General features: G+C 47.5%; 2 protein-coding genes across 3 annotated transcripts in view; both read right to left on the bottom strand.

Moving 5' to 3' along the window:
* Nucleotides 1–874: 874 nt before the first annotated feature.
* LOC144093864 (uncharacterized) overlaps nucleotides 875–24,050 on the bottom strand; it is a 60,629-nt gene continuing 37,453 nt past the window's right edge. Inside the window, exons 1-3 of one of the 2 annotated variants that reach the window (XM_077627598.1) lie at nucleotides 4,008–4,612; nucleotides 2,729–2,902; nucleotides 875–1,138 (exon numbers count right to left, since the gene is read on the bottom strand). In XM_077627598.1, the coding sequence (XP_077483724.1) occupies nucleotides 960–1,138; nucleotides 2,729–2,902; nucleotides 4,008–4,209 (555 nt within the window). In that variant the 5' untranslated portion in view covers nucleotides 4,210–4,612 and the 3' untranslated portion in view covers nucleotides 875–959. Of the gene's footprint in view, nucleotides 1,139–2,728; nucleotides 2,903–4,007; nucleotides 4,613–24,050 lie in introns of those variants that run through there. The other variant, XM_077627597.1, reaches the window with a different exon arrangement.
* LOC144094394 (CRISP/Allergen/PR-1-like) lies at nucleotides 4,824–22,908 on the bottom strand. Its single transcript, XM_077628359.1, has 4 exons — nucleotides 22,896–22,908; nucleotides 20,643–21,356; nucleotides 5,238–5,248; nucleotides 4,824–4,877 (listed from the first exon to the last, which is right to left on the bottom strand). Exons 1-4 carry the CDS (start codon nucleotides 22,906–22,908, stop codon nucleotides 4,824–4,826), a joined length of 792 nt encoding a protein of 263 aa, XP_077484485.1.

The raw sequence follows: 24,050 nt of genomic DNA, 5'->3' as shown, positions 1-24,050 counted from the left end.
CGACATGGTTCCTGCGACTTATCCAACACCGATATTAATCGTGGTTTCTTTATGTACTACGTTTGGGAATTGCTATGAGTGTAACGTGGCCTTTCTGAAATCTGTGTCTTGCGCACGCGAAACTATCTCGGCTGTACGGTCGTCGAACTGTTTCCTACCGCGACTACAGAGTCATCACCATCATTTTGCTGCTTGGTGGTTCATGAAGGGCATTTTGCTAAGACTGCCAGCCGGATCACGATAGTGTCAGTGAACTTGCTTCTAAACATTCACAACTACTGGCTTTTCTGTCATATTTTTTATTTTCCTTCTTTTTTGTTTGTATTCGTTGTGATTTCCTTAAATATGAGAAGTGGGGCGAATGTACTAGTTGGTGCACGGATTTTTTGCACCATATCGTTTTTTTTAAAAGGTCGTGCTGCTGTCCTTAATAGCGTATTATCATTCCTAAGCAAGCATACGTTAGGATGTGTTTTTTATGCAGATAGTACTCGTTAACAACAGACTATATGTATATATTGCTTTCGTGTATGTTAAGGAAACTGAGGGAAAATATGACTCAAAAAGCGCACAAAAAATACGAAGTCTCAGAAAGACAGAGAAAGAGTACCATCATTTCCAACTAATATAACTGTGCTAATTCAGATTGCCCAGCTAGCCCAACTCAACTAACTTCCGACTAAACGAAACGCTTCATGTCTGGAATTGTATGAAATGCTGTTTTCAAAGTTAGAACTTTGTGACTGTACATGTACTTAACTGCTGTAACGACCACCCCTTCGATTTGCTGCCTTTAGTACGTTAGATAAGAGTACGTGCAGATAAGATTACAGATAAGATTATGCTGATATGAGTATTTGCTAGCATTTTAAAAACATCGCAACAAATTTATTTGTTCATTCATGCATTCATTCATTCAACGCTTGGTGGACAGGTCGTGCTCGTACTGTACATAGTCGTCACAGCTTCAGGCAGAAAGGGTTCCCGCAGGGACCGTGGCAGCACGTGGACGCCTTGGACTTGCAGTTGAGCTGCAGGCAGGTGAGGTTGTTGCGGTGGCCCTCACAGCCGTCGGGCGGGGAAGCGAACGTCGGACACCGAAAGGTGGCGCGCCGGAATCGCGGGAGTCCTCCCGCATCTGGATGACAGTGGAAGAAGTCATTATTTCGCTCCACCGCTCGAACGCACCTTCTTTTAAAGTTTACGCAGTAGAAAACAACAATTGTGTCGACTCCTCAATAAGAAAATATATGACAGACACCTCAAGAACTGTTCTCACCCCTGACACATCCACCCCCACGAGTCAAGTTTTCTGGAAAATTTCAGCTCTAATTTTGTTTTGGTTGCTACCCTTTTCGTTTAGATATCTAGTGGCCTCTTTCACATGAGACCTCGGGGGCACGTGCAGGTTGAGGGAGGTCCACAACAGACTTAGACATATCAAGTTGTTACTTCTACGAGGACTAGTGGCCGTAACTGCCAAAGTAGCCAGCGGTGAAGAAAACGCCGCTCTTCTTCCCGAATTTGGCACTATCATGAGCTAGAACCTAGTCAAGCTGCTCGTAGCGGCTTTTTTTGCTCTTATCCTAGAATTTCTTTTGTTCTTATCCTACTATTTCTTTTGTTATACACAGAAGTATGCTAAATAATCTGATTTGATTTTCCTTGCTTTTAAGGAAAATTCATTCTGCCTTTTGCTGAAATCGCAAAAGTCCTACTGCAATGCAAAATAATGAATGAGGAAACTACTGCGCACAAGACAAGACCAAGGAAGAGAAAGAGAAAATGCGCAGGGGCAGCTGGTTACCTCATGTGTTAGCAATCCGATACCACTAGAAGCGGTTGATACATCTAGCGGGTGTGACGTCACTTCTTGTCTGGTAACGGCACTTCCGTCCAACCAGACTCGCTCTGCTGACGTGATTTCCCTCCATTTCATGGATACATCAGTTCTGGTGAGTTTACTTCCCTTCAACCAATTGGTGAATTTTATGACCGACGACACATTCTTTATGTAATGAGGGTTTTGTTGCCGCAATAATCTAAGCTAAGTAAAAGTACATAACATCAACATCACCATTATCATCATCAGCCAGACTACTCCCAGTGCATGGCAAAGACCTCTCCCATATCTCTCCAATTAACCCTGTCCTGTGCCAGCTTTTCCTTGGGACACACTTTTGCTGTGACCGGTTCCTCCAAAATGTGATTTGACCCGATTTTTTTCTCTCTGTCATAAAGCACTTGTGAAACAGCTGTTCTCAAATCCGGTTTATTGTATCCTAGTCGCACACGCTACTCCAGAAAATGTGCTGCCTATGAGCCCTTGCGCTTATCCCTGCAACATTCCACTTCTCTTTTTCCATTTTTTTTTTCGTCAGCGGTGACTTGATAGTTTCAACATCGGGCTAACCAGCGTTATAGGAATTGACGCACGGGGCCCAGGGAAGTTCTGGCAAATGATGTCAACAAATCACTGCAGTTGATTGCTGCAATGGCAGAAACCGAAAGTACAGAGCTACAAGTTATTCTTGTATCCTAGTGCACAAGGCGTTTTGTCAAAAAATAATGCAACTTGGAAGATTTACACTACTTATAGACTTAGGCTTGGGCATAGTTTTTGAGCTCTAAATACCCCAAAATAAGTACCACGTGTTGTGTATAGCCATAATCTGAGATGCCTGGTCGTCCCTGTGTTGGGTGTTTATGTGTTCCGTGTAACACCCACCTATGTCATCCAGGCAGAAGTGGCTGTTGCACGGTGCTCTGCAGCACACGGATCCCCTGTCTTCACACCGCAGTTGCTGGCAGGTGATGTTGCCCACACTGCCGCCGCAGCCACCCCGCTGAGGCAAGATTAGCGGACAATTCCTCTGAGGACGGCGTGGCGCGCTGGCAACTCCTGTGTGGCAGTAAAGTGCGACTTGATTGGTGCTATTGCTGGAGCACAGGTAGAGGGTGGGAGGGGGGGGGGGATAATGGGATCTAGAGAAAGAATACAGGAGGAGTGGAGAGCACAATCCCTATTTGTCGCACAAGCATGTACATGTGCCTTTCTGCTTTCTTTTGCTCTCTCTCTAGAACATGAAAGCTGCTAGCAGGGCGAGCATTCCTACACACATTAAAAGCTGTTAGGCTTTCGATGTCAAAAGTGTTAAAACCATGCGCATCGCTAGTCGTCAAAAAGGTAAGCAAGTAATTTGTAATTCAATATTCAATCATAAAGAGAGGTAAGAGCCAGACAAGGCCACTGAAAAAAAAAATCCAGGATGACAGAATAAGAAATATCTGGAGTGGGTCTGTCTTCAACTGCCAATCGCATTACGTTGCAATGTTTTCAGGCAAAGTGGTAACAAACACTGGTTGCGCAAAAATAGCTCCAAAAAATCGAATATGGCCAGACATATCAAAGTTCGCGGTTTGGCCCAGAGCGACAGAAAAGCGGTTATATTCTAAACAAACAACGATAGGTCGCTACTCGCCGTACTTGTTTTTTCTGCACGTGCCACACGAGCCGGCAGTGACACTGCTGGAGTGCGCGATGCGCATATATATAGTTCGCTTTCTTGTCCTGACTTTAGGGATCTGATTTGTTGACCGCAATTATGGAGATATTCTTTTCGAAGTAATTAACCCAATCTGTTGAGCTATCACTGAAGAAAGTAAAGCAGAAACCATCGATGTAAGGGCGAGCAAACACTGCCGGAGACTCGCGAAGAGGTGCGCTAGAAGGCGGAAAGCTCATTTCAAAAATGCTCATTTCAGAAAATCAAGCTGTAAGAAAAGACACAGCCAAGAAATTTAAAAGTGCGGGAAAAGAAATTGTACAATGGTTTTTTTTACATTATAGTTTCTCGGATCAACATTTCGTATATTCACTACTCAATTACAACTTCAGCCAAGATGCGGTGAGACCAAAGTTGATCTTAGCTAAACCCTGGGTGTCGCTCGCGCGCGTCGCCCTTTCGTACGACCCACATCTTCTAAGAGGCAGTCAATACCCGTACCTTTGACGCACCAAGACCCGCCGCAGGGCTTGGGGCAGCACTCGAGACCACGGGCCGCGCAGCTTTCCAGAGTGCAGGTGGTGTATGCGCAGTTGCTGTACACTCCCCTGTTGCTGGGGCAGGCCGCCTCAGACAAGGACATCACGCACAGGACCAGTGTGAGGACAGCGAGAGCAGGACATGGTGCGGAGGAGGACTTCATGTCTGCAGAGAGCGCGTCTATCCTAACAAAGGCGCTGTGAGCTAAAGTCCACGTCCTCCTAGGTTTGATTCCGGCGCGCGACACTCGTAGACGCGTCGTAGAGCGTAAGCGGGCACGCCGACTTCAGAAGCAGCACACTTGTATATAACGCAGTTAAGCACTGCCCTTACTTTGGAGGTGCGAAGGGTAAGGAAAAAGAAAAGGAGGATGGCTCGAACACATCCCCTTTCTTAGCACGCGTATTCTCCGGACGCAAACGCGCTCGCCGTCGCCTCGCTACCTCTTTCCGCGGGTCGTGATTTTGTCTGCATGCCATCCAGTCTTGCGCTTTTGTTTTTGTCCGTCCGATAGCTGTTGCCATATTGTTTCAGCATTTGTGCGCCTGTGTGTACAGTTCTGTCGGCATCCCCTGTCGTAGCCCTTTCCCCCGCTGTCTAGTCTCACGGCAAGGAAACCAAACGCACGTGTCGACGCCCATCTGCCAGGGGCAGGAAATCCGGCCCCCGCTTGCTTCCGTCGGTGGCGACAGTGCGGTTCTGTCGGGAGCGAGCCACGCACTTCTGCCTTTCGTATGTGCAACACGCACGTATATACGAATGTGAGCCCAAGAAATGTTAATCGATGCGCGGAAGTGTTGCGGCCGTCAGCCGCAGAGCTGATAACTGCACCTGCAAAAAAAAACAATACCCCATACGTCGCACATCTACAGCATGCCGTTGTTTTGTTGACGTATATCCTAGAGAGGTTCTTGTTTCCGACAGCACTGGTGTCTCTGCTGGAAGGTATTAGCATGCCTGACTTTCGAGCTGCTTTAGTAATTATCGGCTAAACAATTGTTTTGCTTCAGAAACTTCTCGCTTGCTTTTCGACGCTTTCGCTTTTAACACCACAGCAAATGCGTAAACCCAAAAGTACATTCAGTGACCACGCATAACCTTTTGACGAATAGACGATTTTCGAGATGGGGTGGTCAAGAGTTTAAGCCATATATAAATAATCTTTTGAAATTTGTCTCGTATAGGACGTACTCGGCTGACACCTGCGAACGACAGTACAAGGTGGGGAAACCAGGGACATTTTAGAGGCCACACAAATACCAGCGGCTCTGCGTCGCTAGCGTTGATGACGTCCTTGAAAGCGGCCGGCAATGACGCCAACGACGTCAGAGGCCCCGCCTTCTACCACCGCGAGCAACGATCAACAGAAGGAAGTAGCAGCAGTCGGAATCCCATCACAAGCACCGTCGACGTCCAGAGGGGCAGCAAAGTAAAAAGAATTTCTCACATTTGAAACGTCAAGACCTCGCGTGCCGCTGTGGGCCGGTGCGGCACGCAGTCACGAGTGGCGCCTGTAATACGGGGCACTGATAAGTATCGAGCCTTACCCAGCAACAAATGAGATACGACACTGAAACTGCCACACTATTTTACACACTCTCCCAGGATGTCAGTGCACTTGCGAGGTCTCTCCTGCACCCTTTTAAGTCTTTGCACTTGTAAACGAGGCTGCGGGCTCTAGTCAAGTACCTTGCCTTTTACCCGTAGTCTCCTCAATCACTGATGGAAAAAAGAAGTTATTGTTATTAATAGTAGTAGGCGCACTCCAGGAGTCAAATTTATCTCCATTGCTCTTTAATTTATATACAAGTGACTTGAGTTCGATAGCATCCAAGTGCTCAATTTTCCAATGCGCAGATGACACAGTTTTGTTAGCAAAGCACATTAATTTTGAGACCGCGGTGAATTTGTTGCAGGAGAACATGAATAATGTGATGAAATAGTTTGCTGACAACGGAATTTCAGTGAACACGAAGAAAACAAAGATCACGCGTTTCAGAAATCTTTTGAAAACATCACTTATAGATAAGCTGGTATTTTTGCATCAGCATGTTTCAGGTCACTGTCAACCGGTGGAATATGTAAACTCGTACAAATATCTGGTCTTCGTGGTCTTCGACGGCTGCTTATCATAGCATGAACACTTCTCTTGCGTATGTTGGAAGCTTCGTAATGTTTCATGGTTACTTTATAATGTGAAATCTTTGGCGCCTTTGGCCGTGAGAAAAATTATTACTCATACGTTCGCGTATAGTGTCCTTAGGTATGGCATCACTGTTTATGCTTCGTGTCTTTCCCGTTGGCATAACCGTGTGAATACGCTCTTGAAAAACATGTTAAGCACTATTGCATATAATTCCCCTCTGCCATACGGCTCTAACGTTTTGAATGCCTCAGTCTTTCATCATTTCGCTCTTTATTTGTGCAAACAGTCGTTCGTCGCCATTTTTTGGAATTCCCACTTTTTAGTGCTGAATGTTCCGAGTAGAAAGATGCGGAAGTCGACTCGTTATTTTGTACGGCGGAGTTCAAAGCGGTATGGTAGATCAAAACGCTGTGCTTATGTGCCTGAAATCTTTAATGAACTGCCTGATGAACTTTTATAGGTGACCTCTTTGCGGAACATGAAGGTGCACGTACTTGAAAGCTCTGTGTTGACCGCGGTCGCTCTTTGTTTATCACGAAGATGCACGTGATTCTGTTTTGTTCTATTACCTTTTTGCATACTCCTTGTCTTGGAGCTCTATTCGTGAATTTTGTAATAAGTTAACTTTAGTGTTCTGCGTAGCGATTGGTGTTTTCTATTGATCTCCTGCCATTTTCTCGCTTTGCATTTACTGCCGGGCCCAGTCCGGCAAGCCTCTTGTTGGCTTGGCGGGCCTGACCCTCATTTGTACTCTATACAAAGTGGCAATAAAGATTATTATTATTATTATTAATATTATTATTATTATTATTATTATTATTATTATTATTATTATTATTATTATTATTATTATTATTATTATTATTATTATTATTATTATTATTATTATTATTATTATTATTATTATTATTATTATTATTATTATTATACATCTGTCTGATATTCGGTGGTCCCTCTTGATCATGTCATGAATGGCTTTCACATTTGAAGGCAAAGATGCGGCGACAGAATTTCGGTTTCAGGCCTGCACGTACTAAAACATCACCTTCACTTATTATTCATAAGTATCAACAAACATATATAGTATAAATCTTCGGTATCTTTCAGGTATCCCGCTAAGTATATGTGAAACGCCCAGTGGAGTCTGAACACATCAAAATTTTATGATTTTTAAATAGTTCGCATTTTGCCTCGACCTCTGGGCCAAAATGCGGCCCTGCACGGAGCAAAATGAGACGCCCTTTCAAAATTTAGATATTATGCAGTCTTGCAGTGAATGCCCGAGAAATTGACTCTATGGTCCCTAACACAATCTTTCTGTGTCTGTCAGCAGAATAAACACTGTATCTAGACAACGGCAGAGGCCGCACTGTTTGGCTGCATGACCAGCCACAAAATGCTGCTTGTTTTATTGGCAGGCTATGCGTGTAATCTGGCTACGTGATCATTTTTAATTTCCTACCTTTTTCGCAAACATTCAGTTTCAGTGTCACGGTTGTTAATCTTTCGCCTCGAGCAGAACCGATAACGGCGCAAGTTGATGAAGGTTAACCATTTTTTGAACACTGCCGAGCAAGAAAGAGACACACGCAGCGCTGACCATCAACTGAATGTAAATCATGAAAACCAGAAAATGAAACAAAATATTTCAAGGAATTGGAGCCAAAACACCTTCATACTCTCATGAGGCTACAAGAGCTCTACCAACATAATTCAGGTCGATCGGGTGTTACGCGACCGAAGGCTTAGCAACACATGAGATGCGCGATCTGGCACTGAGATACACTTCAGCTCTTGCACGACAAAGCTGATTTTTCTTATTGTGGGCCACGTCAGCGAGCCCCAACTCTGGAGCCCGCTTGGAGCCCGCCTCCTTTACCGAAATATGCGCAAAGATAAGAACCACGCTTAAGCCAAGATTCAGGTCCCTCGACGCTTGTTAAAGATTCTCTAGCTATATCATGTCTTGGATCGGCAATAAAAAACTTTCCCACACCTGGTAGAGGCAAGCTTCGTGGCACAGGCTTCAAAGCATAAGGAGGCTGGGTGGCATCAAGCCTCGCACTTCCGGCGCAAAGGGTTTTGGTGGAGGTGAAGAATCCGGATTGCCGAGGAGCCCAGGGAAGACGCGTGTTACGAAGAAAAATTTTTTCTATTTTGTATCGACACGGTGTCTCCCATCGTATCAAGAAATTTGCGGCCAGATTTGACATGCAAGTAGTTTTTAGTTCTGAACATAAGGTCATTGGAATCCGTGCCACGGTCAGAAAAAAGCTGGACGGGCCCAGGCCCAATGGAGCATTCTGATCTTAGAAGCACATCTACAAATACGTGCCGTGCAATGCAGGGGTTGTGTGCAAAGTACCGCTCTCACGTGGAAAAGTCTGCTATGGAGCAGGCTGGAAGGTGCCTCAAGTTCGTTCAAGACAACAAGAAAGATCGCTGGAGGCCACGACCTCCTCTTCCAGTATTGCCATCCATTGCCGCGACTGCCGAAAAGACAGTAATACCAAGTATTCTCCGTAGTTACGAATCGCCGACGTTTTAAAAAAACTTTCCGTTAAATAACAGAAGCGTATCTGATCACCAGATGACGCACCCATGCATGCGTTCGGCCGCGCTACACCCAACCGAAGTTCAGCTTCGTGAGGGTATGCAGGTTTTGGTTTCAATTCCTTCGAATATTTTGCTTCGGTTTCCCGCTTTTATGCTTGCTGCGGCTGCACGTGATTGATTTCATGGCTTTTCTTGTAAATTTAGAAGAGGCCGGTCTCGTCAGCCTTAAGTTCAGTTCCAGAAAATCTGAGGCGCGTCATGTCAAATAAGCATCCATTTATTATGGTTACACCTTTAATAATACAGGTGTCGCTATGCATCAAAATGTCGTGTTTTTGCTCATGGCGGGTTTTGCTTCACTTTTCCTTACCTTCTACCAGGCTATTTTTCACATCGGTGAAAGCTGTGATGTAAGAAAAGACAAAGAACGTAAACCATTCAAAAGCTGATCATGTGTAATAACCGGCACCGAGTTTAGTGCATACGTAAACCTTTGTAGACTTGTAGCTGCCTTTTAGCTGCAGCTGTAGCTGTAGCCTTCTAGCGGTAGCTACATAAACCTTTGCAGCTGCGCTTGGGTGGATGCCAATGAGTAATTATTCCGATCATGTACTTCGTGCATGAGTTCACTAAATTGCGCTCACAAAAAGTTTCCCGCTCAAAAATGCTTTTGCCGAGAATTGTTGCATATGCAAAATGTCTAAGCCCTTTTCGTGAGTCGCTGCACGCCGGGATTTGTTACTTGCTATTGTGGCGCGCAGCGGTGTGCGATGGAGTTGACGCAATATTCATTGCTGCGGGTGTCCAGCCTTGGACGAAGGTGGTGTGGAAAGGAACTGGAGCAGTTGACTCCCGATCGAGCCTTACACCTTTTCGCGCATGCAGAAGCGGTTACGCTACACTATTCTTATAGACGCAAAAAAGCGAGAAGCAGCAACGTTATCTGAAATCCTTAGACCCAGCTGGCCGCAAAACAGAGGTTTGCGGGCCGTGTGCGCCCCGCAGTCCCCGTGCTTCAGGCCCATGTTGCACACACTAGTAAGAGGTTCACATAAAACAGAAGCAAGTGTGTGTCTATTACTACACCACCTGCACCCCTACACATTGCTTACTAAACTCTGAACCGTCAACTAGCCGAAACATTTACATTACAGCAACCAAGCCGCTAGCCGCTTGAGTGTAAGCTCCGTCATTCCAGAGAATGCAGGATGGGTGTTCTTAAAGCAAATACTACAGCACTGGCGTCTTTCAATGTCTTCGCCTCTTCCTCGCGTATATCAAGACGATGGGATCACGTCCCAGCGGCGGCACGCCTCATCCTGCCACTGTTCGTCGTTTGTGTCTTTCTGTGGCCGCCACTGGCTACAGTACACGGCGGGGCGGATTTCCTGCTGCGCCTCTGCTCTGAGCGACAAATTCACAAATGTCCACGCGTCGCGTAAGAAAGTGATGCACATACCTCTTTTATTTAACTTTCATCCCCATGTCATAAGCAGTGGCAGCTTTGACATGGCCCGTTTCGAATTGGGAACCGTTGTACCGCGAAATATGTCTTGAATATCATGAGACAGGTACTGGGCATTTGTAGAACAGTAAAATGCACGCAAGGTATGAATGCGTCTGTATCAAGACTGATCTTAAAGTCGTACAGAACGCAGGCGAATTCATGTAGAATGCGGTGGACAAGTACTGCACCAATTAATATCACTACGTGGCCTAGTTGGCTATTCATCATTGAACGTGGCAGCACACATGAAACGAAGACAATAGCTAAGGGCACAACACAGTGTATGTCTTGCACTCGCAAATGCAGGGCACTCACAAAGAAGATGAGCGATGGTCTCCTCACAACCACAGCTTTCACAGGCAGGGCTGTCGGCCATCCCCATCCGGAAAGCATAGTGGTTGGTAAAAGCAACGCCGATCCATAAAAGGCATAACAATGTTGCGTCGCGACGTGCTAAGTTACGTGGAAGACGAAGGCGCAGTCCAGGGTCCAGTGAATTGAGGCGGAGGTTGCAAAACTCTCCCGTGTTCCACGCTAAATGTGTGAGCTCCAGCGCCAAAGGGTGAAGGCCACACGCTGCGTCAGGTCTTGACATTGGGATCCTCACTGGAAGTCCGTCGTTGTGAGCCGAACGCGCAGCCGCATCGGCCTGGTAATTACCGTTAATACCACAGTGTCCTGGCAGCCATTGAAAAATGATGTCATGACCTTTGAAAACGGTGCCGTGGTACAGTAGACGGATCTCAGCAACAAGTTGTTCCTGCGACCCGCGGCATAGCGCAGCTTGCAGGGCTTGAAGGGCTGCTTTATAGTCGGTGAAAACCGTCCAGTCATGTGGAGGTTCCTGACTGATGAACTCTACCGCAGCCCGTAAGGCTGCGAGTTCCGCACCAGTTGAAGATGTTGGATATGTCGTCTTCACTTTCATGAAGATGGATCGGGCCGGTATCACCACCGACCCCGCAGAACTGGTAGAGTGAACTGATCCATCTGTGTAAACATGTATGCGGTGACTGTGGTAAGAATGCAGGTGATTCAATGTCAGTTGTTTGAAAGCGGGTAGTGATACACCAGCTTTCTTCGTAATTCCAGGAATATAGAGGTGAACTTGAGATTCATGAAGCCTCCATAAGGGTGAGCACGGTCTTGACGCAGGGGTGAACTCCGATGGAAGATATGCTCGATAGGCTTCAATGACTTTGGCGAATGCAGTACGCGGCCTAATTATTGACAGTGTTGTGAGGTGATGACAGGGAACCCGTGTGAGGTGCCGAATATGTGTTCTCATGGTGTCAACAGCAATGTAGGTAGTAACAGGATGTTCCAGGGCAACAAGAACAGTTTCTGCTGTTGATGCACATTTAGGCAGTCCAAGGCAGATACGGAGAGCTTGCGCTTGCACACTTTGAAGAGTCTTGATATTTGTCTTTCTAATGGAACTGAATATCGGAAGACTGTACCGCATGTAGCCCAGAAATAGGGAACAGTACCGTTGCAGCATAGAGCGCACTGATGCGCCCCAGGACTTTCCCCCGAGGAAGGAGAGGACGTGGACAATCGCAATTAGTCTCTTTCTCATGTCGTAGACATGTGGACTCCAGAAGAGGTTCCTGTCGATGACAACACCAAGGAATCTGTGGCTTCTCTCATAGGGAATGGCTTCACCATTGATGCGAATGGTGTAGCGTGACATTATTTTGCGTGTGAACGCCACAAGTGAACACTTTTCGGTCGAAATGTTCAGGCCCTGCAAGCGAAGATAAGATGTCAATATCGATGCCGCCTTTTGAAGTCTTGCACGAACTTGAGGACGGGTCACCCCTGATGCCCAAATACAGATGTCGTCTGCATATACCGAAATCTGAGCAGATTGTGGCAATACGTCGACCAGGCCGATGAGAGCAAGGTTGAAGAGAACTGGTCTCAGCACTCCACCCTGAGTGACTCCGCGCGAATTTCGGTGTAAGGACGTTGGTCCGTCCGCAGTCAGGACAAAAAACGACCTCTCTGATAAATAGCGGCATATGCAGCTGAACGTGCGGCCTCCGATCTCAGCAGCTTCCATTGCGTCCAAAATGGCCTGATGCGTTACGTTGTCGTACGCGCCCTTGATATCCAAAAACAATGCCACAGTCAATCTTTTCAAACTTTTGCTGTGGTGCACCGACGTTACAAGGTCAGCTACGGACAACAGCTAAGAAACATAGACCACAGCACAGGAACTTCAGCGCCTGTGTTGTGGTCTATATATGTTTAGAAGGACAGAATGCTGGGCAAGTTGATTACGATCGAGCGTATAACAGCTCGCAGAACAAGGACGAACGAAAAACTGGTTCCTTGTTCGTCCTGGCATCCCGCGTTGCTGTTGTTGTTGTGTCTGAGCGATGGCACATACCCACGGTGGGGGATTGGCCAGGGTTTTAAGCAGATCCAAACCCGCATTGTTATACTATGAGTCTATGTTTCTTCAAGGGTGACCTTCAAGGGTGACTGCATACCATCGTACGTGAAGGTTGGACATTTTCGTCATCCAGTTCGACCTTTTGTGCCTAAGCTCCTTCAATGCAGGAAGTGCATGAGGATCGGCCACGTGAGCGGCGTCTGCATCAACTCCATCGTATGCCCGCGATGCTCCGAGTCACACAGCGGTGACGTTTGCCGCGCGACTACCTTGAAGTGCGCCAACTGCCACGGCCCTCATGACTCTTCCTCGAAATACTGCCCCCGTCTAAAGACCGAGAGGGCGGTACTGAAGCAAATGGTGCGAGAACATTCTAGGCACAAAGAAGCCACCGCAAAGGTGCGACGACGTCGTTCGCGCCGCCGAAGGTCGTCAAAGAAAGCAGTCACATTTGAGAAGGATGCCCCAAACGCAACTGCAGCTTCTCTGCTTCCACCATAAACCGTACCAAATCAAGGGAGCCCGGCACTTGGTGAAGCTGGACCTGCTGCCTCAGATGCAACTTGGCCACCACTGCCAAAGGCTTCTACGCCTACTGTGTCAGGGATGTTGGCGCACTCAGGGCAGTGTGCAGCGCCTACGACTGATCCAGCCAACAGGCCCGATCAAGGCCATGGCCCAGATATGCAAGTGATTGCAATGCTAACGTCACAAATGAATGCCATGCGTGCTCTGCTTTCCAGCCTACGCACGCCAGCAGCTACATCCAGTTCTTGCGGCTCTACAGTAAAAGGCATCATGGCTCCTTCGGACCTGTCTTTTCAAAAGAAATTCAAGCAAGCTTTCATTTTCCAATGGAATGCTCGTGGACTCCACTCCCGGATTTCTGATTTACGGCAGTACGTATACTAGAATCACTTCCCCATTCTTGTGATTAGTGAACCGGAGACCCCGGCAATTTTGCGAAGATCCGGTTGTGAGGCATTTGCACCACCCACGCGCAACAGATACAGCCAAGTCATCGTCTACATTCGACATGAACTTACATATGTGCAACATTCAGTTCCTAGCTCCGAACGAAGACAATAAGTACGTTTGCCTGACAGTGAAGAGCCGAGACCTGAGGTTTACGCTACTGGCGGTGTACTTGGCGCCATCAAGTCGTTTCGACGCCAGAAGGTTGAGTGGTTTAATGGCAGCTACACCTGCTCCGTGGGTCATTATGGGTGACTTCAATTCTCATCACACCATGTGGGGAGGCGTTAGGATGGACGTTAGGGGAAGACAGCTTGTGTCCTTCGCCTCTCACCATGACCTCCAGTGTTTTAATGACGGAAGCCCGACCTATATCCGGGGGATGACTTATAGCAGCTGCTTGGACTTGACTTTCGTTTCACAGTGCCTTACCAACAGCGTCCGGTGGTTTTAGGATGTAGAAACCCATGGCAGCGACCATATCATAACCTATCTGATTATTACCGGCCATTCCACATTTTTCCCAGCCACGTGTAGGCAGCGCATTGACTGGACAGTTTTTAAATTACTTATGGAGGCTGCTTGCACATAGGGCTTCTCTACCGGTCTTGAACAAAAAAATTAAGGAGGCCATGGAACACGCCACCTGCCCCTTTAACCACCCTTGCCTTTAACCCTGTCGTTAACTACACCGATTTTGACTTCAAATTGCAGCGACTGCGATCACAACGGCGCAGGGCAGAGCGCAGATACCGACGCACAAAGTCGCGCCTAGACCCAAAAGATGCTAGGCGCATACAGAAGAAGATTCAGCGCAGAATTCAGGCACTGCAAACACAACGCTGGAGGACATTTTGCCAAACACTTGATCCACGGAAGCCTTTGTCACGCGTTTGGAGTGTAATTCGGGGTCTTCGCAAGTCCCCTCAACAGCGCTACCCGTTCAAATTCGTAGCGCTCCACCAAAGGCGCAGTGTGGTTGAGGTAGCCGAAGATTTCTGCGCAACAATAACAGGCCCTCCGAATCCAGGCGCAACGCTGCACTGCAACAATGTTCCACCCTTACGTGATTCTCGGATGGATGTACTATTTTCAATGGAAGAACTTGATGCTGCATTGGCTTGTTATAGAAGGTCATCATCACCAGGGTCCGATGGTGTGACGTACTCCGCACTTTTGCCAACCTTGGCCAAGAAGCTCGACGGGCTCTTTTGGACACTTATAACAATTAGTCATGGACTGCCGGCATAGTTCTTCATGATTGGAAGACCAGTCGTCTGGTTCCCCTTCTTAAACCGGGGAAATCACCAGTCGACCTTTCATCATACCGTCCAACTGCACTCTCCAGCTGCGTCGGCAAAGTCATGAAAAGAATGCTACTCACGCGTAGAATGGTACTTGGAGCGGTATCAGATTTATCCAACCTTCATGTCTGGGTTACGACGGGGCCGCTCTTCTATCGACCACGTGGTTGACCTTGTAACGTCGGTGCAACACAGCAAAAGTTTGAAAAGATTGACCATGGCATTGTTTTTGGATATCAAGGGCGCTTACGACAACGCAACGCATCAGGCCATTTTGGACGCAATGGAAGCTGCTGAGATCGGAGGCCGCACGTTCAGCTGGATACGCAGCTATTCATCAGAGAGGTCGTTTTTGTCTTGACTGCGGACGGACCAACGTCCTTACACCGAAATTCGCGCGGAGTCCCTTCGGGTGGAGTGCTGAGCCCAGTTTTCTTCAACCTTGCTCTCATCGGCCTGGTCCACGTAGGGCCACAATCTGCTCAGATCTCTGTATATGCAGATGATATGTTTATTTGGGCATCAGGTGTGACCCGTCCTCAAGTTCGTGCAAGACTTCAAAAGGCGGCATTGATATGGACATCTTATCTTCACTTGCAGGGCCTGAACATTTCGACCGAAAAATGTTCACTTGTGGCGTTCACACGAAAATAATGTCGCGTTACACCATTCGCATAAATGGCGAAGCCATTCCCTATGAGAGAAGCCACAGATTCCTTGGTGTTGTCATCGACAGGAACCTCTCGTGGAGTCCACATATCTACGACATGAGAAAGAGACTAATTGCGATTGTCCACGTCCTCTCCTTCCTCGGGGAAAAGTCCTGGGGCGCATCAGTGCGCTCGATGCTACAAATGTACCGTTCCCTATTTCTGGGCTACATGCAGTACAGTCTTCCGATATTCAGTTCCATTAGAAAGACAAATATCAGGACTCTTCAAAGTGTGCAAGCGCAAGCTCTCCGTATCTGCCTTGGACTGCCTAAATGTGCATCAACAGCGGAAACTGTTCTTGTTGCCCTGGAACATCCTGTTACTACCTACATTGCTGTTGACACCATGAGAACACATATTCGGCACCTCACACGGGTTCCCTGTCATCACCTCACAACACTGTCAATAATTAGGCCGCGTACTGCATTCGCCAAAGTCATTGAAGCCTATCGAGCATATCTTCCATCGGAGTTCACCCCTGCGTCAAGACCATGCTCACCCTTATGGTGTCTTCATGAACCTCGGGTTCACCTCTATATTCCTGGCATTACGAAGAAAGCTGGTATATCACTGCCCGCTCTCAAACAACTGACATTGAATCACCTGCATTTTTACCACAGTCACCGCATACATGTTTACACAGATGGATCAGTTCACTCGACCAGTTCTGCGGGGTCGGTGGTGATACCGGCCAGATCCATCTTCATGAAAGTGAAGACGACCTATCCAACATCTTCAACTGGTGCAGAAATCGCAGCCTTACGGGCTGCGGTAGAGTTCATCAGTCAGGAACCTCCACATGACTGGACGGTTTTCACCGACTCTAAAGCAGCACTTCAAGCCCGGGAAGCTGCGCTACGCCGCGGGTCGCAGGAACAACTTGTTGCTGAGATCCGTCTACTGTACCACGGCACCGTATCCAAAGGTCATGACGTCATTTTTCAATGGCTGCCAGGACACTGTGGTATTAGCGGCAATCACCAGGCTGATGCGGCTGCGCGTTCGGCTCACAACGACGGACTTCCAGTGAGGATCCCAATATCAAGACCTGACGCTGCGTGTGGGCTTCGCCCTTTGGCGCTGGAGCTCACACTTTCAGCGTAGAACACGGGAGAGTTTTGCAACCTCCGCCTCAAAGCACTGGACCCTGGACTGCGCCTTTGTCTTCCACATAACTTGACATTTTCAGAAGCGCTAAAACACCGAGGACGCAGAGGGAACAGACAGGGACGAGCGCCCGATCCGCTACCCTTCTCCACATAACTTAGCACGCCGCGAAGCAACATTGTTGTGCCGTTTATGGATCGGTGTTGCTTTTACCAACCACTATGCTTTCCAGATGGGGATGGCCGACAGTCTTTCCTGTGAAAGCTGTGGTTGTGAGGAGACCATCGCTCATCTTTTCTGTGAGTGCCCTGCATTTGCGAGTGCAAGACATACACTGTGTTGTGTCCTGGACCGCCTCGATCCTCGTCCATTAACAGAGCAAAAGATCCTCGGTCCGTGGCCACAGCAGTCGACTGCCCTCAAGGCCTACAATACATGCTTTGCCTACTTGAGAGCGACTGGAATTCACATTGTTTGTAACCCTGCGCTGCAGGTTTACACACAGACTATTTTTTTCGACCGGTTGATATTTATGACGGACCCGGAAGTCACCTCGGTACACTTGGCAGGTACGCAATCACAACGCAATCTACCTCTACGCCCATGCGCTTTGAGATATGTGGTTTCCACGGCTGGAAACAGGCCAGTGCTAATTGAAGAACAGCGGGAAATGACTTTAATTCACAGTGAATGTAACTTGCCTGAAATTGGCGACAATGGCGAGCATACATAGGCGTCACATGATGGGGCAAGTTATGCCTCACATGCTTTGTGGATTTCGGAGTACTTGATTTGGCAAGATTTGATTCGCTGAAACTAGCTGTTGGTACGAACAAGCCATTACAATGGCGCTAGCTTGTTCGTGCCCGAGAATGTGGAATAGAATGCATGCCTGTCACCGTGTGGCCGTTATCACCCTGTATACAGCTCACTGTGCCGGTAGCGAAGTGTAACTTAATTTTGTATTCAATGTCTCTCATGCGGCTGGTTATACAAGGATTATACATGTACGAACCAGAGTTAGCACTTACTTGTAAATACATGAGAAAACGCTCGATATCAAATAGAATCCTTACGTACACGAGAGGCCTTCGCAAGGCACTGATGTTGGCTTTCGCTGATACTTCCTTGACCACAGAGCGAAAACGGCCATATTTTTTGTACTACATCTTTGACACTCATTTCATCCTGTGCACGGTGCATGACCTCATGGCAGGTCACGGACTCGTAGCAACCAATACGCGTTCTGGGCTGATCAGTACGAAAAGAAGAAAAAATAGAAACTTTCTTACTTTTCGCTAAGCTGGCCTATGCACCCTACTCCACTCCGCGATCGCCGCGTTTATGTTCATTCCGAAAGCAACCACTTTTATTTACAACAATATAGGCAGTACAAGGGTGAAACGACCGCGAATAAAATCTAAAATCCTTAACATTCGTGCTTATATATAGGAAGACAAGTAAAATTATAATTGCGGGAGCGGTGATGTCAAAGGGATGGGGGTATGGCCGAATGGAAGTTTTGTCCCGTAGACAGGGAGGAAAGTTTCACCGCAAACCTGGTAATGGAGTAAATACAGGGAAGTTGGAGGGAAAGCTCGAGTATTGAACTCAAAGAAATATACAAATTATTGCAGGATTAAGGTCAGCACAAAAATTCTGTCGTGGACGGGAAAGAAAAATTGGCGGTGGTTTAGCTCTGGTTAAACTTGGAGTGACACGATAGCTACAGCTGGCTAAGCGGAACTTGGTCACGTGACCAACCACGTGACGAACCACGTGGTCAGCCACGGCGCCACGCCGCCGGCAGCTGCTCTGCATCACGTGGCCAACCCCGTGACTGCGTGGTGGCGCCGCCATGCCGAAAGTTCGAAATGCTACCGTAATGTAGCTATCGCTACAAAATAAAGTTCAAAAGATAGAAATGGGACAAAAGACGGCATCAGTTAGAGTATACCTCATCTTTAAGCGCTAAATAGCGACAAATGTACTGATCACCGGACAACCCAGTTAAATGCTGACGCACTTAATTCATGCGTTCAGTAGGCTATTTAGTTTCTGCCATTCCTATATATATCAATCAGCGGACGGCAAGCAGAGCGTGTTGGCGAAACGTAGCAACGCTTAGGAAGACAGAAAGCTGGCCAGGTTGGTTACGGACTGTGGTATCACAGCGCGGAAAACGAGGGCGAAAGAACCACACAGCGCTCATGTCTGGTGCTTCGTTCACACCCATTTTCAGCGCTTTTATAATATGGTAACAACGCTCTTGGTGACATGCCGGTGGACTGCGGCGGGGATTCTCAGAGCGTTGTGGGAACGCCGCTGCCAGCCCAAACAAATGTTTGGCAGGCATGATTATGAAACGCTCGACCACTATATCAGCATCACCGTAATGCTAAGATAGTCTATACATAATTTCCCATTCAACACAGTTTCTTCATGCTCAGAAAACAACAAAAAAGTGCACGACAGCAATCATTTATATAGAAACAAGTTCGGCGCATCTCTGACGCAGGTGACTACCTATTGTAAACTAGATGTGAAAGATCAATAAGAAAAAATGATGATTAACGTCAATGTGGACATAAAGGAATCAAATAAAGTCGTTTCTTTTCATAACAGAAAAGGGGGGGGGGGGGGGGGACGCCCCGATCAAAAAGTAAACGGAGAGAAGCTCGCCGTCAAGAACGTAATTTAAACAAAAACCACGTATCTGTTCAAAATGGCCGCAACAGCCACGGTAGCAGCTCCGATGGCAACCTGCCAGGGAACGCTAGAAGCAGTCCACGAACTACTGCCTTTAAGGTGAAAGGCATCTTGCTCTTCCTTTGCTTCGGTGGATGGTTCCACTGTAGTGGGACCTGGTTCGCTTTTACCGAAATGCGGTTCTCTTTTGGTGGTTCCTGAATTGTTATTACTGGTGGTTAATCCCATTTTAGTGGTGCTCAGTTCCTTTTTCGTGGTGGCCGCTGCCTTTTTTCCATACACAGATTCCTTTATGGTGGTTCCTGAATCGTTTTTTCCGGTTGTCGGTCCGAGTTTTCCAGTGCTAGATTCTGTTTTGTTGACGTTCGATTCCTCTTCAGTGATGCTTGATGTCACTTTCTGAGAAACAGATTTCTCTGTGTTGGTGCCTGAACTAGTTTTATCGACAACCGATCCTTTTTTCATGGCACTAGATTCATTTTGGTCAGCAGTAGATTTCATTTGGTCGGTGCTCGCGCTCGATCCCTTTTCTTCGGAACGCACTTCCTCTGTGGTGGTGCTCGAATCGTTTTTTCCAGCTATCGATGTTATTCTGGTGGTGCTCGATTTCATTCTATTAATGCTATTATCCTTGGTGGTGCTGGATCCTTTTTCTTCAGAAATCGCGCCATCTTTAACACTGCTCGTATCATTTTTGCCAGCAATCGATGTCATTCCGGTGGTGCTCGATTCCGTTTTATTGACGCTATATTCCTTGTTGGTGCTTATGGATTCTTTTTCTTCAGAAATAGCGCGATCTTTAGCACTGCTCGAATCGGTTTTGCCGACAGTCGATGTCATTACAGTGGAGCTGGATTCCGTTTTATTGTTGCGAGACTCCTTCTTCGTGGTGGTGGATCCTTTTTCTTCGGAAGTCGACTTTTGTGTAGCACTGCTCGAACTGTTTTTGCCAGCAGTCGATGTCATTTTGGTGCTTGATTCCGTTGTATTGATCATAGATTCCTTGTTGGTGGTGTCTGATCCATTTTCTTTGGGAACCCCTTGCTTTTCAGAACTGCTCGAATCGCCTTGACGGCTGGCCGATTGAATTGTTGTAGTGGTCGCTTCCGTATTGGTGGTGTTTGACCCTTGTTCTCTAGGGCCCGACCTCTTTTTGTTCGTGCCCGAGTCTTGCTCACCGGCAGCAATACCGCACAGGCCGAAAGCGCTGTCACAGACGGTTCCGTTCGGGCAGGCAGAACAAGCCGGGCCTTCCTGGTACAGCGGCCTTCTGAAGACGTTTCCCATGACCGCGTAGTTGCACACGTAGAGTTGCATGTGCGTCAGTTTGACGGCTCCGATGATGCTGTACTCCACAAAGCCACAGCCGACGTAGCTGGTCTTGGCCCACACAAGTTGGGTGAAGTGCCCTATCATAGGCTTCGAGTGGGCCGGAACTCGGAACTCGAGGCGTTGCTCCAGCGGGTAGTCTTCGTACTCTATGAACCACTCCTTGATGCGACTCGGCCAGTCTGGGCTTGTGAAAGGGAAGTTTCTGCCACGAACGGCAAGGTTCTGCCCTGTTCCATTGAACCTGGTCGTGAAGCGGTCGCGCCAGTCGTCGTGGTTGACTTCTCCATGGGCGGAGGTACATTGCTCGGCTTTCGCTTGCGCTACGGAAGCGAGCTCTTCGTCCCAGACAAGCCGAGCCATATTAGCGGCTGGAGGGAAGCCATGCAGTTTTCCCAGGGCCACCATGCTCCGGTAGTCGTTGTGGGTCTTCAGTATGAGGAGGCGCTCCTCCGGGCTGATCCTTCTTTTCTTGATGATGCATTTCTTGTTTGGAGGCTTGCAGGCCGTGTGCGTGGGACGCCTCTTGCGGTACTCTTCCTTGCACTCCTGGAGAGCCGGAACTGCGAGGGACGAAAAGCACAAGACTGCGAGCAGAGCCCGACGCGCTTCCATGTCTTCTCGTCTTCTTCCTCTGTCTATGACACCTGCTCGCAGATATCATACTGTACTGAAAAGCGTTTTTCGCCTTCTTCCACGCGCCAGCATACAAAACAAAAACCCTGAGTAGCCGTATTATTGGCTCGTATTGTAACTGGCTTAAACAAGCACTTTGCACGCTGAAGAAAGGAGGAAAAAAGAAATTTAAAGACTGCGCCCGTGCTGTCGTTTTCCGTTCTGCGTCTCCTATCCTGTCTGCTTCATGCAGCCTTACCTTTTTATAGAAATGAACCAGTTAGCTCGCAAGGTCTTTCAACTACAGGTCGGCAGCTTCTCGAACCAGGACCAGTTCATCCTCCGTTGGGAAGGGCTCATGCCAGGCCCACCAGGAGACAGGGAGAACGTCGGGATAATGAGGGGACTGACACAAGCAAAAAGTCCGTCTTACGGTTATCATAATGGAAGGGACCGTTGGGACAAGACGGAACAAGACGGAAGTGGTGCCGGTAGTTACGCGCCGGAGCAATGAGGATATCTGTTTTCAAGTTATATAGGACGTGGGATTCAAAGAAAGAGAGGGAAAGATGTGGTGACGCGAGACAGGTCATATTACCCCGAAGCTGCCTGTAGTAGCGCTTCAAGTAAGTCGCGCTTGTATATAGTCTCCTCGTCACTTGTCGTTGGACTTAGCAGTGGATTGCCGGTGCCCGGTTGTACATATCGTGGGCCATCTGCATGATAAACCAGTTCATTACCAGCAGCCCCTTAGTGACAGTACTTCATCTCACAAGTTGTTTGCAGCACTGCGTAAGGTAGAACTTTCTGATGCAATCATTATAAAGCAGTTTTTTCTTACGTGCATACCACCTTTGTTTTTCGTAGCTATTGTATTATTTCTTATGCATTTCGCTTTTATTTGTATATAACTACTGCAGAACTTATCTACATGAATTTTGTGTACACAACAAAATTGTCTCGTTACAATTATTTTCGTATTTCCAGCATGAGCCCAAGTCTAGCCGAGAAGGCTAAGGGCCCGGATGATTCGTTTATAATAGCCGTGTAAATAAAACTGATTTTGTTTAATTTTGAGTTGAAGACTACAAATAGCCGCTCAAATATTTGAACAGTTTTGGGATTATCTTTAAGACAGTTATTTCAGTATTTGAAGATGCTATTCATAATTATGTTTTGAAAGTAAAGCGAGCGTTTCATTCACTTGCTAAATTAGAAGAGAAAGCACGAACGAAGCACTGCGCAGTCCTGCTGAGAAGTGGTGCATCGCCCTTCATAAACATGGCATACGCCGAGTGGGCCGAGCTTCCTTCGCGCAGCAGCTGGACATTGGTGCTCTTCCCTTCCCGGGAATCGAGTCATCGGCCACGGAGTTGATACGGTGCGGAGGAACACGTTTTTCAGAGCATGCCATCCTGATCGGCTCAGATCACCGCAGCTTTCACAACGCTGCAAAAGACTTGCGAGATGGAGTACAGGTATCTTGCCCACAGCAGCCATGGCGGGACGTATTGTTAAAAGGACACCATCCGGATCATCTCGGAGGTATTGAGGGATGTTGCGATTTAGAATGCAGCGTGTGGCTGGCCGAGAGTCAGCCAGTAGTTTGGAGAGTAGTTTTATATACGTGGTAGTTGTGTAAAAGTGTGTGCGGCGTGGACGATGGGGCTGATCTCGAGTGTGCGGTCGATAATAATCATGAAGGCGGATCATTCTCCCGTATGAAGTCACTCGGGCCTATAGACGCTTTACAGCGCCGTATCATGGGGGCTGCCATCTTTGGTCACGTGAGCACGCCGCCATTGCACGCCTCCTGACTGGTCCGAGCGCGCCTCGTCGCGACGGCTGCCGCGTCTGATGGTTCGGTTCCAACAGGCTGTGTTTCGACTGATACGGTTGTAAAATAGTGGGAAGGAGACAGTATGGTTTGTCCAAAGATTCGAAGGACACGTGAGAACTCTAATTTGATCTCTTGTGGTCTTGAAAACGGTGTCCTGTTTCATAGCCAGCCAATGGATGGATTTCCTGATACTTGTCTTTGCGTCCGCAGAAGGCTTTGCTGAATGTTTTTTTATTGTTATTATCTTAAACGGCAAGGTTTAATGCTTCTGCGGCACCGCAGGTCGTTGTAGTATTCTGTACATGCACGCAGACACCGCTCTAAAACGCTCGCATGCACATCGTACGCATTTGTTTGCAACCTGTTAACGGTGCTTAGGAAACCGAAAATATTTTCTATTTTTTGTTAAGCACACAAAGGTGACAAAAATAAATAGACACACAAATGTTAACTACCATGTATAGCAGTACCATTCATCAAGCAGCCTTCACAATCTGGCGCGCAATCGTTTCGAAGGATTCCGCGATATAATTGTTATAACGCGCACAGCAACGCATTCACACTACACGAAGTTCATAATTATGTCAGTCTCACATATGAAATTGCGGTACGCTCCACTCTCGATATGCGGACATGAAAATGCTCGAGGTCTCGTTGGTGGTAAGTAATCAGCTTCTCTCTGAGCGCTGGCCTGGGGGTAACTTTTAGTGGCTGTCTCGCATGGACCGCGAGGAAGTGGCAATCATCCAGCCCAGCAGCCGTAACGCAAATGCTGTATTCCGAATCTGGTCCACGAAAAGCG

The sequence above is a fragment of the Amblyomma americanum genome, chromosome 6, assembly GCF_052857255.1.
Source record: "Amblyomma americanum isolate KBUSLIRL-KWMA chromosome 6, ASM5285725v1, whole genome shotgun sequence".
Taxonomy (NCBI): domain Eukaryota; kingdom Metazoa; phylum Arthropoda; class Arachnida; order Ixodida; family Ixodidae; genus Amblyomma; species Amblyomma americanum.
This window is presented reverse-complemented; position numbering and strand designations above follow the sequence as displayed.